General features: G+C 58.2%; 1 protein-coding gene across 3 annotated transcripts; it reads left to right on the forward strand.

Moving 5' to 3' along the window:
• Nucleotides 1–41: 41 nt before the first annotated feature.
• MAMDC4 (MAM domain containing 4) lies at nt 42–14,064 on the forward strand. 3 transcript variants are annotated; one of them, XM_088146788.1, is made up of 30 exons: nt 42–515; nt 615–788; nt 1,498–1,605; nt 2,070–2,243; nt 2,496–2,621; nt 2,836–2,978; nt 3,063–3,147; nt 3,590–3,712; nt 4,287–4,421; nt 4,905–5,005; nt 5,358–5,516; nt 5,689–5,779; nt 6,305–6,457; nt 7,089–7,178; nt 7,370–7,495; nt 7,591–7,721; nt 7,927–8,032; nt 8,276–8,404; nt 8,927–9,079; nt 9,652–9,782; nt 10,339–10,549; nt 10,790–10,927; nt 11,138–11,268; nt 11,437–11,530; nt 11,998–12,135; nt 12,658–12,792; nt 12,991–13,118; nt 13,244–13,358; nt 13,498–13,676; nt 13,924–14,064. In XM_088146788.1, exons 2-30 carry the CDS (start codon nt 743–745, stop codon nt 13,969–13,971), a joined length of 3,627 nt encoding a protein of 1,208 aa, XP_088002914.1. In that variant the 5' UTR covers nt 42–515; nt 615–742; the 3' UTR covers nt 13,972–14,064. The 3 variants fall into 3 exon arrangements, with proteins under 3 accessions (XP_088002914.1, XP_088002915.1, XP_088002916.1); XM_088146789.1 differs by having other exon boundaries at nt 42–788; nt 1,501–1,605; XM_088146790.1 differs by lacking the exon at nt 1,498–1,605 and having other exon boundaries at nt 42–788.
• Nucleotides 14,065–14,444: the final 380 nt, after the last annotated feature.

Below are 14,444 nucleotides of genomic sequence, written 5' to 3' on the forward strand. Positions count from 1 at the left end.
CTCCCTGCATGGCATATAATAAAGTGTCTAAAGTGACTTGCGGAGACGTTAAATATCCCAAGGGACAAGGAGAGGGCGGAGGAGCGCCACAAGGCAAAAGGCTGAGGGCGGAGGAGAGTCTCCCAGCAGGCCCCTCTCGGGGAGCCCCTTGGCCCAGAAAGACTGAAAGGCGTTCCCCCCAATCTTGCCCGCAGGTCTCGTTCGAGCCAGAGATGCTGGCCTCGAGAGCCAGGGCTCCTGCCTTTCCTCCCGTTCCTGGGGCTGACCGTCCCCAAGCCAGGCCTGAACTTAGATCCGATGTGGGGCACCACCTCCTACTCTAGGGCCTTATCGAAGCAAAAGGCTGGCGGAGAACAGCTGGTGATCAAAGGCCGTTGGTCATAATGCGGAAAAGAAGCTTAGGCCAGGGGGCGCAGGGGCATTGGTTTGCTTGCTGGAGTGGCACGCAGCTTCCGTTCTCTGCTTTTGCCGCTCCGTGAACGTGCCCAGCAGGCCGCCGGGACCCTCTTCCCACTGTAGGTGGGCGGGTGTGCCGTTCCTGTGCCCCCCTCCCCGTGGCCAGTCCCCACCCTGTGCCTGGGCTGTGCTGAGCAGTCTGCTTCCCTCCTCTTCAGCAAGTGCTGCGTCGTCTCAGAGACGAGGTGATCGGGGGGTTGAAGTCCAGGCTGCATTGTCGCTGGAGCAGCCTTGCCTTCCTCCTTCCCGGCTGGCAGGCTGGATCTTGCTGCTGTGCAGGCCCAGGATGTCCTGGTGGCTGCTGGCCCTCCTGCTCCTGCAGACGCCCGTGGGTGAGTTTTCAGAGGAGGAAGCCACCTCTTTGCTAGGGCTGCACCTGAAGATCCTGCCAAGGGAGGGAACAGCTGAGCCTTGGTTCTGGGAAACCAGAAGGAAGCAGCCTGCCTGCACACCTGCTCCTCCTGGGGCCTTTTTACGTCTGCTGAAAGGTTCAAAGCCTTTCATGTGTTTTGAAATTTGCCATTTGGGGCTGCGCTTGAGTTTGTTTAAGATGAAAGAAAAGCATTTGCTTGTAGTTAGTAAATGGTCTCCCTGTTTCTCCATGGGCTGGCAATTGTCCTCTAAAATCTGTTGGCACCCTTGTTGGTTTCTGGAGAGAGGCAGAAGTTTGTCTGCAAACCTGAGAACTGATTTGCACTGAAAATTTAGTTCTCTGTTTTCTACATTCAGATTCTGAACAGTGAATGTGAATTTCTTGAATGGGATGGAGAGCATCCCTCATTTTGCCCTCCTGTATAAACGAGTGCAAGATTTAGTCTTGGAGCAGCCTGGTGCATGTTGGTCCTTAAGCCCACTGGGGTTGGCTTAAGGGCTGGCTACGTGTTCTCTCAGCTGAATCCGCTTCACAAGTTGGTGGTTCCTGCTGAAGGAGGGAACCTGGATGGAAAATGTCTGGATTCTTCCGAGGGGAATGAGAAGCAGGTAGACGAGTAGGTGGTCCTTGTGATCCACCCACTTGGGGTTTCTTTCTTTGTCTCCTAGCAGGGCCTCTGTTTTATGTCGAGGCTGCATTTGTCAACCGATGTGGAAGTCCGAGTGTGTGTGATTTTGTGTGTGACTGCTGGGATTGTTCAGATGAAAACCAGTGTGGTGAGTTGAGCTCCTTTCCATTCTTTCAGGTGAATTTAAAGACGGTGCAGAAAAAAAAGATGGGTGGAAAGTAGGTTGGGTTACTTGCTCTCTGCCGAAAAGGGTTTCTCACTCAAACAGTTTCACGACAGCCATTCTTCTCTTCCTATCCATCATAATACATGCCTGTGCTGGAAAAGACTGCAGTCTGTGGGAATGAATTCTGAGGCCAAAAGGCTTGTGAACGGGGTCGGTTCCTGGCTGTAAAATCCTGCCGCCAAGATGTTAAAGAGCCTGAGGTTGCCGTGAAAACCCCAACAGCAGACCCCCAGACCCATCCCACAGCAGCCTCCTTTGGGTCCACTGGCCCTTCCTCTCTAGGACTTTGTGGACGGGGCAGGAGACGCTCCTTTGCGACCCCGGTCACCTGTCCCTTTGAACAGTAGTGGACCAGCGGCTCTTCCCCCTCCATCCCCTCCATACAGGGTACCAAAAGGAATCCCAGGCTCTGGGGACTCCATTCACCTGCGACTTCGAAGACGGCACTTGTGGCTGGGAGGACATCAGCACCACAGCCTACCGCTGGAGCCCGGCCCAGGCCAGCACCTCCACAAGGGGGCCGGAGCCTCCTTTTGACCATACACTGGGCACTGATATGGGTAACCAGTTCTATTGGGGCTGGAAATCATTTGCAAGGCCTCGTACATCTGCCTGGTGCCAAAGGGAAAGTCCTCACGGCCTCTCTCCCAGGAAGGTGCCCTGCGCTGGGGGCCCCCCGTCCCATTTCTCCTCTTGTCTTGCCTCTCGGGGACTTTTCTCACCCCAAGGTGAGCCCCAGGTGGAGCTGACGTGTGGCTGTGGGAGCCCTGCTCTCCTCACTTCCTCTGAACGCCTCCATTGCTCTCCCACAGGCTGGTATATGACTGCCTCAAAGCAGAGAGCAAAGCCCTCAGCAGCAGCTCGGCTCAGATCGCCCCCATTGCAAGAAGCGGCTGCTGCCTGCGAGATCCGAGCTTGGTACCATCTGTGGGGGTCAGGTAGGCTGGCAGAGGACAGGGCAGAGAACTGGGGAGCAACTAGCGGCAGCAGCCTCCAGTGCCTTGCATGATTTCTCCACGCACACTCCTGCACACACGCTCCCGCACAGTTCACGGGGCAACAGATTGTGGATTTGGGAGGGAACATCTTTCTTAGGGTTGAAAGAGCTCTGAGTCCTCCACTATGTCCTGGAAATGCGCCTTGCGAACACAGGTCTCAACGAGACTCAGACTCCGTTGACCCTGGAGCTGAGCCAGGGACATCGCACCATCACCCTGTGGCAGAGCCCTCCAGGTCGCACTTACTCCTGGCGGGAGCTGGTGGCCTACACCGGTCGGATCCAGGGCACCTTCCAGGTATTTGGCACCTGAGCCCAGCCGTGCCTCCAACTGACGGGAGCTCCTCCAAGGGCTCACCCAGAGTCCTTCCATGCCTTGCAGATAACCTTCTCCTCAACCCAGGACTTCTCCTCGACAACACAGCTGGCACTGGATGACGTGGAGTTCAGGAACTGTGGCTTTCCACGTAAAGCAGGGGGTCCTTTATTTTTTCTTGAACTTGTCTGCAATCTCCGCTTCCTGTAAGGGATGTCCCGTGGGATTAATCTCTGGGGTCTGCAAATCAAGTTCCACTCCTGCACATTGGCCACGCAGGCTGAGGATGATGGGACCTGTGTTGCAGCCCCTCTGGTGGTGGGAGAGGCTCCCTTCAGGCGGGCAGTGGGTTGCTGCAGCCAGTCCCTCTTCTTCCCATGAGAGTTTTTACCTCCCCTACCCCAGAGAAATTCTGTGACCGAAGTAGGATGAACGCAGGAAAAGAGCCTTGCCCAGAGGCTCAGCTGCTTCCTTTTGTGCAAAGGCGAGCACAAGCTGTGTCCTTGTCTAGAAACCGGCCTTCCCACCTGTCTCCACCTGATCTGCAGATGGCCCCTTTTGGTCCACTCCCTTCCCCTGTCCCTGCTCCTCAGGTCCCCAGACGTGTGGCGCAGAGGCCTTTCACTGCCAGCGGGGCAGCTGCATCGCCAAAGACCGCGTGTGCGATGGCACCGCAGATTGCAGGGATGGCGAGGACGAAACCAGCGCTGATTGTGGTGAGCGCTGGCGAGGGGCTGACTCCCCACCGTTTGGCCTTGGGGGGCACAGAGGTGCTGGGAGGAAGCTCCGCCCTGGAGCCTGGGTCTGCAGCTCTTCCGATGGCAGCGGAGGGTCCTGGGGGGGCCAGAGAGAAGGCACCGGGGTCCTGCTGCAGCACTCGTGGTTTTAACGCGTGGATCCGGAATATGACCTCTTAGATTTGCTGCAATTGGCCATAGTGGCTTGTGGCTTCTCTGAAGGGGTCTTTAAGGCACTCTTCCCGGACTTCCACTCTGGTCAGCCAAATAACGCCTGCTCTCAGTAGCTCAGGAGCCTGTCAAGGAGAGTCTGGCGGTGGGCAGCCCCTTCTCCGGAGCAGTTCCAGAAAGCTTAGAGGCCTGAACACAAGTGCCCTTAATTCTCATCTTTGTCCCTTGCCCCTTAATCCACTCCAACGTTTGTTGATTCGCTTTTGGTTTTCAAGCTTGCAAACAAACAACTTCTTTCTGGCTGTATTTAGGGTGGTTCATGGCCTGAGAAGCTCCAGGGCCGACGTCCTTCTGTCTGTCTGTCTCTCTCTTGCCCCTGTAGATTCTTTCATGGCCTGTTCCTTCGAGGAGGACTGGTGCCAGTGGACAGCAACGTCCTGGCTAAGGAACACCAGCCTCCACCTGGGTTTGACCTTGGCGGGGCCTTTGCGGGATCACAGCACCAACAGCCGGAAAGGTCAGTTTAGTGCAGAAATGGCTCTCCGTGTCGTTCGGCCACAGCTTTACTGCTGCTTTTATGCTTTTATGGGTTGTGTTCTGTCCCGTGCTGCAGCAGCCCTGAGATTTTGGGGAAGGGGGGTTTCGAAAGGGAACGTCTGTCTGCTGGCATGGAAGAGACATGCTGGGGACTCGAAGGGCCTGGGTCTGCAGCTCCGGCCCCTTTGGCCGGCTTCTGTGACTTGGAGAAGCTGGCCAAAGGGGCCGGGGCTGCAGACCCAGGCCCTTCGAGTGACTTGGAGCTGGCTTTTGTCCCTCGGCTTGGTGTCCCTGGTCAAGGTGGAACGCTTTGCTCAAGTTTCTGCAGCCCTCCTGGAGATAAGAAGATCTGCTGTGGTCACTGAAAGCACAAGAGTTAATGTTTACAAGGCTTTGAGCCAGGCGTGGCCTGTAAGGGAAGAGACTCCCGCAGGGCCAATTTTGATTGTTTGATCCCCTGCAGGCTTCTTTGCGTATGTCGACACCGAGAGCCCGGATCTCCAAGAGGGAACAGCTTGGCTGAGTAGCCCAACGTTGGCCCTGGTCCCCAACCATTCATGCTACGTGAGTCGTCCTGGGCGTCCCCTAAGCCCCCAGCTGGACAGGCTGGCCGCGCTGCTCTTTTCTGTTGAACTCTTACGATGGTCTTGCAGGTCGTTGTCCCTCTTGTTGTCAGAGCAGCCCCTTTGGGTACTCGCCTCTCAGTCTTGAATCCCCCCCAAGACTCTGGGGATCTGCCCCCGAATGGTGGGTAAAAAGCAAACCTCTCAGTGATTTGCCCACATCCCAGACAGCGGAAGCCTCAGATCTGCCCTCCTTGGAGTTGCTGAATGCAGGGACAGGGAGGGGAAACCGGGCCTTGGGTTGCCGATCCCCCCATAAAGCGGTGTTGGCTCTTGGCTGGTTTTCCTTCCAGCTGGTTCTCTACATCCACCTGCATGGCTTGAACAGCAACAGCCTCCACATCTATGCCCAGACAGCAGAAGCAATGCAGCACGTCTGGAGCCGCACGGGAGACCTGGGCAACTACTGGTTCCGGGAGAAAGTGGATTTCCAGGTGGCACAGAAGTTCAAGGTAGAGGAAGCCTGGAAGCTATGGTGCCGGGTGCCCAGACCCCCGAGGCGCAGCAGGGCTGGCAGGCTGACTTGGGCAGTCAGAGGCGTCCCAGCAGCTCCTCTGGCGTCGCTAAGCAGCAGGCCCGTATTCGTCCTCTGGCCCGTATTGCTCAGGTTGCTTTTTCTCTCAGATCATCATTGAGGGCCGGAGGGGGATGGGGCACGGAGGGAGTATCGCCCTGGATGACCTTCGTCTGTCGCCTCACTGCCAGGTGCAGGACAGTGAGTACGAGAAGTAGAACAGCCTGGCCGAGCCGTCAGTCTCCCAGCTCACCCACGGCCTAGCTCAGAGGCTCCTGCGTTTCAGCTAGGAGTCTCTCCCGGCCCCACTGATCTGGGTGCCTCTGGTGGCAGCGCTGCTCTTGAACTCCATCGCCTCCCCCTGGGCGGTGGGGCGCAGGGTCTTCCTGGGGAGGTGACGTTTTCCTCCTTTTCCCCGGCTGGTTAAGGAAGTGCTGAGACTGGGTGGCTCTGCCCCAAGGGCTGGTGTCCGAAGGGGTCTCTGTCTCTGTAGGGGGCTTGCACTTGGAACGTCAGGGGATGGCATTGTCGGGGTTAACCCCAGCAAAGGATTCAGCCCCCAGCACCCTCTTTTCTGTCCTCCAGCCCCCCTTCTGCTCTGCTGGAAGCCCCACAAGCTGCCTGACCAAGGGGGGTGGGGCCAAACCCCCTCCGGATGCCCCGACCCTTCCCGCCGGTGGCGAAACTGGTCTCGTGCAGTGAGGTGCTGGTGTTTGTCCCTTTCAGCCCCGCTCCCGACTCCTCCCCCGCTGGAGCCCTCCCGCCCCCCTTGTGCCCAGGGGCAGTTCGCGTGCAGCCGGGGCAAGCAGTGCATCAGCCTCGAGCAGGTCTGCAACTTTGAGGCCGAATGTGACGACCGCTCTGACGAGCAGCAGTGCGGTAAGGGGCTGGAAAGCAATGGCCAGGCCAGAGCAGCTCGCCTAGCACCTCTTCTAACGTCTTTGGAGGTGCCATTTCATTTTCTCTGTGTGTGAGAGACTTAAAAACACAGGTTTTAAAACAGGAAGCACAGAAAGTGAGGAGCCCTGAGGCTCTCCCTGCACCCCCAAGCAAGTTTCTCTCCCTGCACCCCCAAGAAAGGTGTGCTTTGGGCTAGGGGCTGACTGTGCTTGTGGCAGAGGCCCCTAATTCACGGAGCAACTTTGCAAAAGCCAGTTTGGGGGGGAAATAGGAGGTGGGAGCGCTAGGGAGGTGCGCTGAAAATGAAGGCAGGATAAACATCCAATCCACCCATGTCTTCTGATCTTCATAATCCATTCAGTTTGCAGAATTCAGCTTTCCTAGCTGCTGAATTCTGCGATGTGTAGCAAAGGCTTTCTCTGGAAAGGGAAAAGTATTACTGAACACAGTGGAAGAAAACGAAAGACAAAGTCCTGACCGTAGCCAGAAACGCTCGGCGAGGAGCCGAGGCTGAGGTTGGAGTGGAGGAGGAGGATAGGAGGGCCGGTCTCACCCCAGGATGGCTCCTGGCACGCTGCTCAGAAAATGCTCCCTCCCTCCCTCCCTCCAGGGATGACCGACTTTACCAGCGACCCCGGGGGCTGGATGGACATCAGCGTGGGCCGCCTGCGGTGGAACACCAGCTGGTTAAATTCTGTGGGTAAGAGGGTGGCAGGCTTCTTGGATGGCCAAGCCGGCTTAGAAGCGGGACTGGGGCGAGGAGGAGGAGGAGGAGTTGGATGGGCAAGATCCATAGACCCCTCTGTGCTGAGAGGCATTCTGCCTTTACGGGTGAGGGGTGCAGCTGTCTTTTGGTCAGCCTGGGCCCACCTTTGTCCCATTCCTCCTTAGGGCCCGTTTTCAGTCTGCAGGAAGGCCCAGGGCAGATGTTCTCCATGGCGCGGGCTGCTACTCCTGTGCTGGGTCCTTCGGGGTTAGGCTGTGCTCTGCAGATGGACTTCACCACTGGCCCACACGGTATTGGTGCCGCCCTCCGCCCGTTGTCCCCCTCGGCCCAGGTGGGTGCTGCTGGGCCCTGAAGTCACCGCCTCGCTCTTCTCCCCCCGCGCCAGGCTTCCTCGCTCTCGCCATTGCCGACGAGAGCCTGGGGACCCGCTGGTGGGCTTGGTTTGCCCAGGGCAATGGCTCTGCTGCCTGGTCAGAGGCCACGGTGCCCCTGGGCGCATGGAAGAGGCCCTTCCAGGTAGGGGCTGTCTGCAGTTCTCTCCGGGTGGGACCTGGGAGGGTCCTTCCTTTCTTGCTGCAGGCAAACAGCCTCGGCTCTGGGGAAGGCCGGTGGCAGGTCACCACTTGGGGTGCCTGCGGGTGCAGCTACACAGAGAGGAGGGGAGAGGCTACAAGTTGCATGTTCCCCCATGAACTCCCCCACCCCGTCTCTCTTTCCTGAGCTTGAGCTGCTGGCCACGGAGGACATCGGCAGCCCCCGGGCGCCCCTGCCACTTGCCATCAGCAGTATCTCCTTCGTGAACTGCAGCACCAAAGCCCTGGCCTCAGGTACCAACTCCCTGCCCTCCTCGTGCTTGGCAGCTTGGCCCTCACCAGCCTTGCGCCATCAGTGGGGCTGCAGGCGTTGGGGAAAACAACGAAGTGGGGTGCACAAACCCATTCTGGGTGGGATAGAAGTAGACATACTTCTCTTCCTCCTCTGTTGGCTATTGCTGGTCTGGGAAGCATCCCCAGGAACACCCCCTTGACTGCGTCGGCCAGACCCTCTTTCTCCACCCTCTGTCCCCCCAGCCTCCCAGGCACAGCTGTCCTGCAACTTTGAGACCGACTGGTGCAGCTGGTATCTGGAGCAGAGCAACGGCTTTGACTGGAAGCGGAGCAGCAGCCAGGGGTGGACCATGGACCACACGACGGGCTCGGGTAGGGCGGCAGAGAGCGGACTCGGGGTCTGGCTGCACAGGGGTCTCCAGGCCAAATCCCAGCCCAATGTGGCTGGCTGGACTTTGGGGCCCCAGGTGGCTTGGAGATGTATCCCGAAGGCTTGGCAGACTCCACTCATGCCAAGAAGCTACAATAGCCTCTTCGCTACCAGCAGAAGCCACAATGGAACAGGCAATTGGGCTCTGATTTTCACTTGCACAAAATGATGTTCTTGCTCCAGAAAGACGTGTGAGTCAAATAGTCATCCGTCTAATTCAAAATTCTCCACGCTCTCTCCCCCCAACTGTCAAAACCCTTTGTTTTGGTCGTGGACCATCCTTACCTAACACAAATTGTGGAAATAAAACAAAAGATCAGGTAAGGAACACGAAACAAAATGGAATGAAAGACAACTTGAACGCAGCAGCCTGTGCAGGGGTTAGACCAAGGGCAGCGCCTCCAAAAAGATGCTCCCTTTGCTGCCCGGTCAGCATTTTGCAATTCTCCTCTCCTGTTCAACAGGCTCTTTCCTATTTGTGGATCCCTCCGGACCCTGGACCCGAGGCTGGCGTGCCCGCCTCATTTCTGCTCCGCAGACTGCTGCTGCTGCTGCTGCTGCTGCTGCAGAAGTCTCCTGCATTTCCTTCTGGTACCGCATGGATGGCCCCCAGATTGGTGAGTGATCCTGGTGGGCTCTCCTCCACTTTTGCGAAGGCTCCAGAGCACCACCAGCCTGCTGCTGCCTCTTGCGGGCCTCCCAAAGAGGAGAAGAGCTGGTAACAGAGCGGCAGGCATCGGAGGGCGGTTAGGCTGTCCTGCTCCAGCATTAGGGTGGAAGCCTGCAAGGGGTGCAGCAGTGCCCTCCCGCCCCACCGTCTTTCAAAAGCATCTTGGCAGCCTTTGCTCCATCCTGTGGCAGAACGTCTGTAGGTTAGCCAGAGCTACACAAAGTCCTTTGCTCTTTATCACGCCCTCTGCTGCCTTTCTGAGCTCCGCTGGAGTTTTCTGAGAGCTGCTTACATTCACACGCCATCTTTCATCTGCCGAGGAAAAAGATCTTTTCTGATCAGACGCTCCATAGTCTTCCAGCGTGTTTTAAATGTATGAAGGCAGCAGAATCCTGGGATTTCTTTAGCACGATGGAGCAATTAATTGACACTTCTGGGTTTGCATCCTTCAGAAGACTATGTCTGCCTACACACACACACGCACACACACACACACACACACAGCTTTTGGTTTTGCAGGTACCCTGACCCTCAAAATGAAGGAGGCTGGAGAATCGGAGCAGGTGCTTTGGACCAGGACAGGGAGTGATGGTGCGGTTTGGCATCGAGAGTTCGCCACCATTTCCCCCAAGCCTGGTCAGAATTATCAGGTAAAGAATGACTGATGCGGCCTCTACCTTGCATGAAGAAAACCCCAGATCCAGAGGCAGAGATTTGGAAGATCTGGAAAGCTGCTGCTCAGAAACATTCGGTTGGCCAAACCGTCTGACTCGGCCACCTCCTGCCCTTGAACCCACTGCCATGTCCCTTTGCTTTTTGGTGGCGTTGGGAAGGTTGCTCATGGGTAAGAACAGCCTTGTAATAGTCAGGATCCAGCTTTGGATTGGCTTGGCATGGCACCAGCCAGCTTCCAGGGCATCCTCTGTCCTCCCTGCAGCCTCAAAATAAATACCCCCCTTTCCATGCCAAGGAAGAGGAAAGCACAGCACAGCTCAAACAGATCAGGTCACTCTGGATGGGCAGCTTCCCTGGACTAGAACAGATTTCCCTGCACCCTTGAAAGTCTTCCTCGGATTCCAGTGGGCCCCAATTTTTCTTTATGCCATGAGGGCTAGAAACTTGGGTCTGAACAAGGGAGCCAAAATGCGGAATTCCACAGCCGGCCATTCTCAATCTCTCATGAGGCTTTTGCCACCTGTCCTGCAGGTGATCTTCGAGGCACTCCGGGATGGCTTTCTGGGGAGGATAGCGTTGGATGACATCACGGTGACGCCGGGGGCCTGCACAGCCCAGCAGCGCTGCTCCTTCGAGGCCGACGACTGCGGCTTCTCGGGCCCCGGGCAGCAAGAGTGGCAGCGGCAGAATGGCACTGGGGGCTGGGGCCCTCCCGTGGATCACACCATTGGCGAGCCAGAAGGTAGCCGAGAGCAGTGTGCAGGAGGCACCTCTTTTGCCCTTGGAGTGGGTGGGCCCTGAAAGGCGGGCCCCGGGGCTTCCGGGGAGACCTCGGACAAGTCGCTCCGTTTACTGTTGGGCCCCAGTGTTCTGGCTTGCATTGTGGGGGGTTTTCTCAACTAAAAGTAACCCCGAATCTGTCCAGCCTTTGCAGAGCTCTGGCCTCTTTCGGCCGGAGCCTGACAGCGAACACTTCCCCCAGGGCATTACGCGGTCGTCAGCACTAGTGCGGACAAACTGCCTCCCGGGCAGGTGGCCGTCCTGCGCACTCAGACCTTCCCACCTCTGCTTCGCACCCACTGTGTCACCTTTTGGTACTACCTAAGCAGCAGTGAACCAGGTAAGTGGAGTTTGGCCCGGGTGGTAATCGTGACCTCTGTGCTCTCAGCAAATCGGGGTGCGTGGCATGAGCCTGATTCACGAAGTCAGGGGCCCAAGATCTTGAGTCTTCCCTGCCCCCCGCAAGTAACGCTGCCGCTGCCATCCTCTGGCCTCATGGGCAGGCCCTGCGTTCCAGGTCTGCCCCTGCTCTGTTGGTTGCTCCCCTCAGGGTCCTTGATTGCCTACGTGGAGGAGGAAGAGGAGAGCGGAGAGCAAACGGGGATGCTCAGCCTGGACCCGGCACAGGAGGCAGCCTGGCGGTACGGCAGCTTCGTGGCGAAGGTCCAAGGGAGATGGCAGGTGGGCCCGGCAGCATTTCTGAATATGTGCTGGAGCCTATGTCTCTGGCTGGCAACGTTGGCAGAAGCGAAGGCTGGAACCGGGAACAGGGTCTCAGCTGCAGACGGAGGGTGCCGGCCGCGAGCCGTTCCACCCCTCTGTTACCCCCCTCGCCTCTTCCGTGGGCAGGTGGTCTTTGCGGTCGGAGGTGCCAGCGGGGGGCCTGCTTCTTACGTTGCCCTCGACGACCTCTCCGTGAAGGAAGGAGGCTGCTCTAAACCAGGTGACTGCCCAGAAGGCCACGGAGGAGGGCGCTGCTGTCGCTGCTTTGGATTCGTAACCCCGCTGTCCTCATTTTCTTAATTTTTAATAAGGGGAAAGGGAATATTATGGGCACTGGGGGGGCTCCATCTGGAAGCACACCAGATTGGGAAGGCTATAGTGTGGCCTCATTTCTACTTGGAAAAAGTCGTTGGGGCTTGCAATCCCTATATTCTGAATTCAAAAGGTTCGTGGAGGAGGGGACTCATCCCATGAGTTCGCAGGGGGCCTTGGCATCACCTCTAGGGAGGTGCTGGAGGTCTTCGTTCAGCCTTCTGTCTCGGGTCACCGCTTCCAAGATTCCCAGCCAGCTCCCCTTTTGGGGGTGGCTGATTGAGCTGAGGGGGGCCAAGATGGAGAGTCCCTGATGTTGGTGGGGCTCAGAGGGGACCAGAGACCAGAAGCAACCATGGTGTCCTCTTGGCCCAGGCTCCTGTGACTTTGAGTCAGGCCCCTGCGGGTGGAGCAAGCCCCACGGAAGCTGGTACAGCTGGGACTGGAAGGAAGCCACCACCCCATTGCGCTCCCCGTCCCCCAAGGAAGACCACACCCTCGGCACCAAAGCAGGTTAGTGCTCGATCCCTCGCTTGCACGAAAGGAGGCTGGGGCTGCCAGGAGACGTCCTCAAAGCAGCTCCGGGCCTGGCATCAGCCTCTGCCTGGCAGTTTAGGCTTGCCAAGCCCTCCTTTGCTTTTGACACTTGCTGAACCACTGGCACGCTTGCCAAGGAGGAGCTGATGGCTCCAGTCGGATGCAACAACTGCAGTTTGGCAGAAGTCAATCGGTCCTGCCTAGGTTTTGCGGATCTGATGTACTTTCTTGATTCATGGGTTATTAAATGATCCCACGGCGAGGAAGCGGAAGTCCTGAATGGTGCTCTTGGTCCCTTTGGCGGCTTAAGCTTCCCCACAAGAAGCTTGCAGGCCGGGCAGGCCCACGTTCCGGAGCGCTCCTCATGCGCATCACCATGGCCCAGTACGCAGGAGACCGAGAGGAAGGAGAACCCAGCCTCAGACTGTTTGATCGGTTCTGCAGAGGTATGCCCGGGCCTCCATGGTTCCTTCCTGCCGTTCCCCTTTCTCTCTGCAGGTCACTATGCCTACGTTGACGTGGCAGTGCTGGGCTTGGGGAAGAGCATGGCCCGCCTGGTGAGCGAACCCCTCGCACCCACCCTGGGCTCCTGCCTGACGTTCCACTACCACATGGACTTCCTTGGCCGTGGCTGTGAGTGAGCCCCCCCCCCCCGATTGTGGTGTCCTGTTGCAGAGGCGGAGGCGGCACCGCTTAAAGTTCTCGGTCAGAGGAGGGAGACCACAAGCAGGGCTGGTTGGAAGGAAGTGCCGGGTCTTTGGCAGGGCAGGGAGGCACACTTTCTGACACACGCGTCAGAGACCTGGGTTCAGGTGCTCCTCTGCATTGCAGCTCCAGCAGAGCTCAGAGTGAAGTTGACTGGCACACAGGGGGAGAGGGCGATGTGGAGTGCCACGGGCCATCAGAGCCGGACCTGGGTGAACCAAACACTCCTGGTGACCAGCCTCGTGGAGTTCCAGGTGTGGCCACCTTACTCGTATGCTCCCTCCCTCCCTGTCGACCTCCTGCGGCGAGGAGTTCAGCAGGTTAATTACCCATCGTGCCCTCGCCCTTCTGAGCCTGAGCGCCACCCTCTCCTCTTCAGATTGTGCTGGAGGCCACCAGCGGAGCCTGGGCCAGCTCCGGAGTGATTGCGGTGGATGATGTGCGGTATGCAGCTGGGCTGGACTGCGCCTCTCCTCCGGGGGGCCAAGCAGCAGGTGAGGCGGGGTGCCCTCTGTCCAGAGAAGTCACAGCCGCAGGCGTTGGCAGAAAGGCTGAACGCTGGCGGAATCCCCACTGGTGCCACCCCGATCCCTGCTGGAAGAGGCTCTTGGCACCGTTTTCTGGCTTTGGCAGGGAGCAGCAGCCCCCCTCAAGGTCCAGTGGTTGGCATTGTGGTTGGCATCGTGAGCTCCGTCCTCCTGGCGCTGATCGGGGCCGCCGCGTGCTGCCTGTGGAAGCGGAGAGCGACTCGGGAGAGGATGGCGGAGGAGGAAGGCAGCGACCAGGGCTTCGACAACATCGCCTTCCGAGATGTAAGGCGGCCTGGGGTGCTGGTCCTCTGCCCGCTGCCTTCCAGCCTGGGCTTCCTTTACTGACATCCTTGCGGCTGGGCTGGGCTCCTTCCTTTTGACTGGCCCGTCGGGGCCTCCCTCCCGGGGCGAGTGACCGAGGAGGCTGTCTGGCAGCAGGCCGCCTTCTTCAAGCAGGCAGCCCGCGCGGCTTCCCCTCCCGCCCCTCTGTCGCCACCTGAGGCCAGCCGTCTCTTCCCTTGGCTTCCAGGACAGAATCATCCTCCCCGAGATGGCTCCCGACGCAGCATCGGCCTAGCGGCCCCCGCCCAGCCTCCCATCAGCCTCTGTTCCTCTGGGGAGGAAGCCCAGCACGACCCCCTCGGGCTCTAATAAAGAGAATGGAACCTGAGCTGAATCTGTCTCTTTTCTGAACTGGACAGCCGGACGTGTGAATGGCCTGTCTAGCGCTGCTCAGAAGGAATCATTCAACAGACAGCACAAGAAAACGGGGGGGGGGACACTCCCCACAGGAGGCACTAGTTTAATCTCCGGATGGTACCATTTAACTTTAAAAAAAAAGGTTGCTCAGCAAAGTGGGGCAGAGTATCAGTTCTTTCCAGTGGCAGCCTGGGAGGCTTTAAAGAGCCACAAACAGGGCCCCCCACATGGCCTCCATTGGCAAGATGCTTTCCTTCCCCTGCTTTACCCCATGCTGGGGAGGGGAGGGGAGGGGAGGGCGGGCGAACAGCAGGGACGCGCACGCATGTGAGCCCCGAGGGCCGCAGAGAG

This window comes from Python bivittatus, unplaced genomic scaffold (genome assembly GCF_059951505.1).
Source record: "Python bivittatus isolate LINGU-HERP-01145 unplaced genomic scaffold, Pbiv_v1 ctg000160_np1212, whole genome shotgun sequence".
Classification (NCBI taxonomy): Eukaryota; Metazoa; Chordata; class Lepidosauria; order Squamata; family Pythonidae; genus Python; species Python bivittatus.

Bases quoted from the DNA above. Each gene is read 5' to 3' on its own strand.
- MAMDC4 (XM_088146788.1), top strand. From the start codon at position 743: ATGTCCTGGTGGCTGCTGGCCCTCCTGCTCCTGCAGACGCCCGTGG. The intron at 2,622-2,835 runs GTAGGCTGGCAG...TTGCGAACACAG, and splicing joins GTACCATCTGTGGGGGTCAG to GTCTCAACGAGACTCAGACT. The intron at 3,148-3,589 runs GTAAAGCAGGGG...CCTGCTCCTCAG, and splicing joins CAGGAACTGTGGCTTTCCAC to GTCCCCAGACGTGTGGCGCA.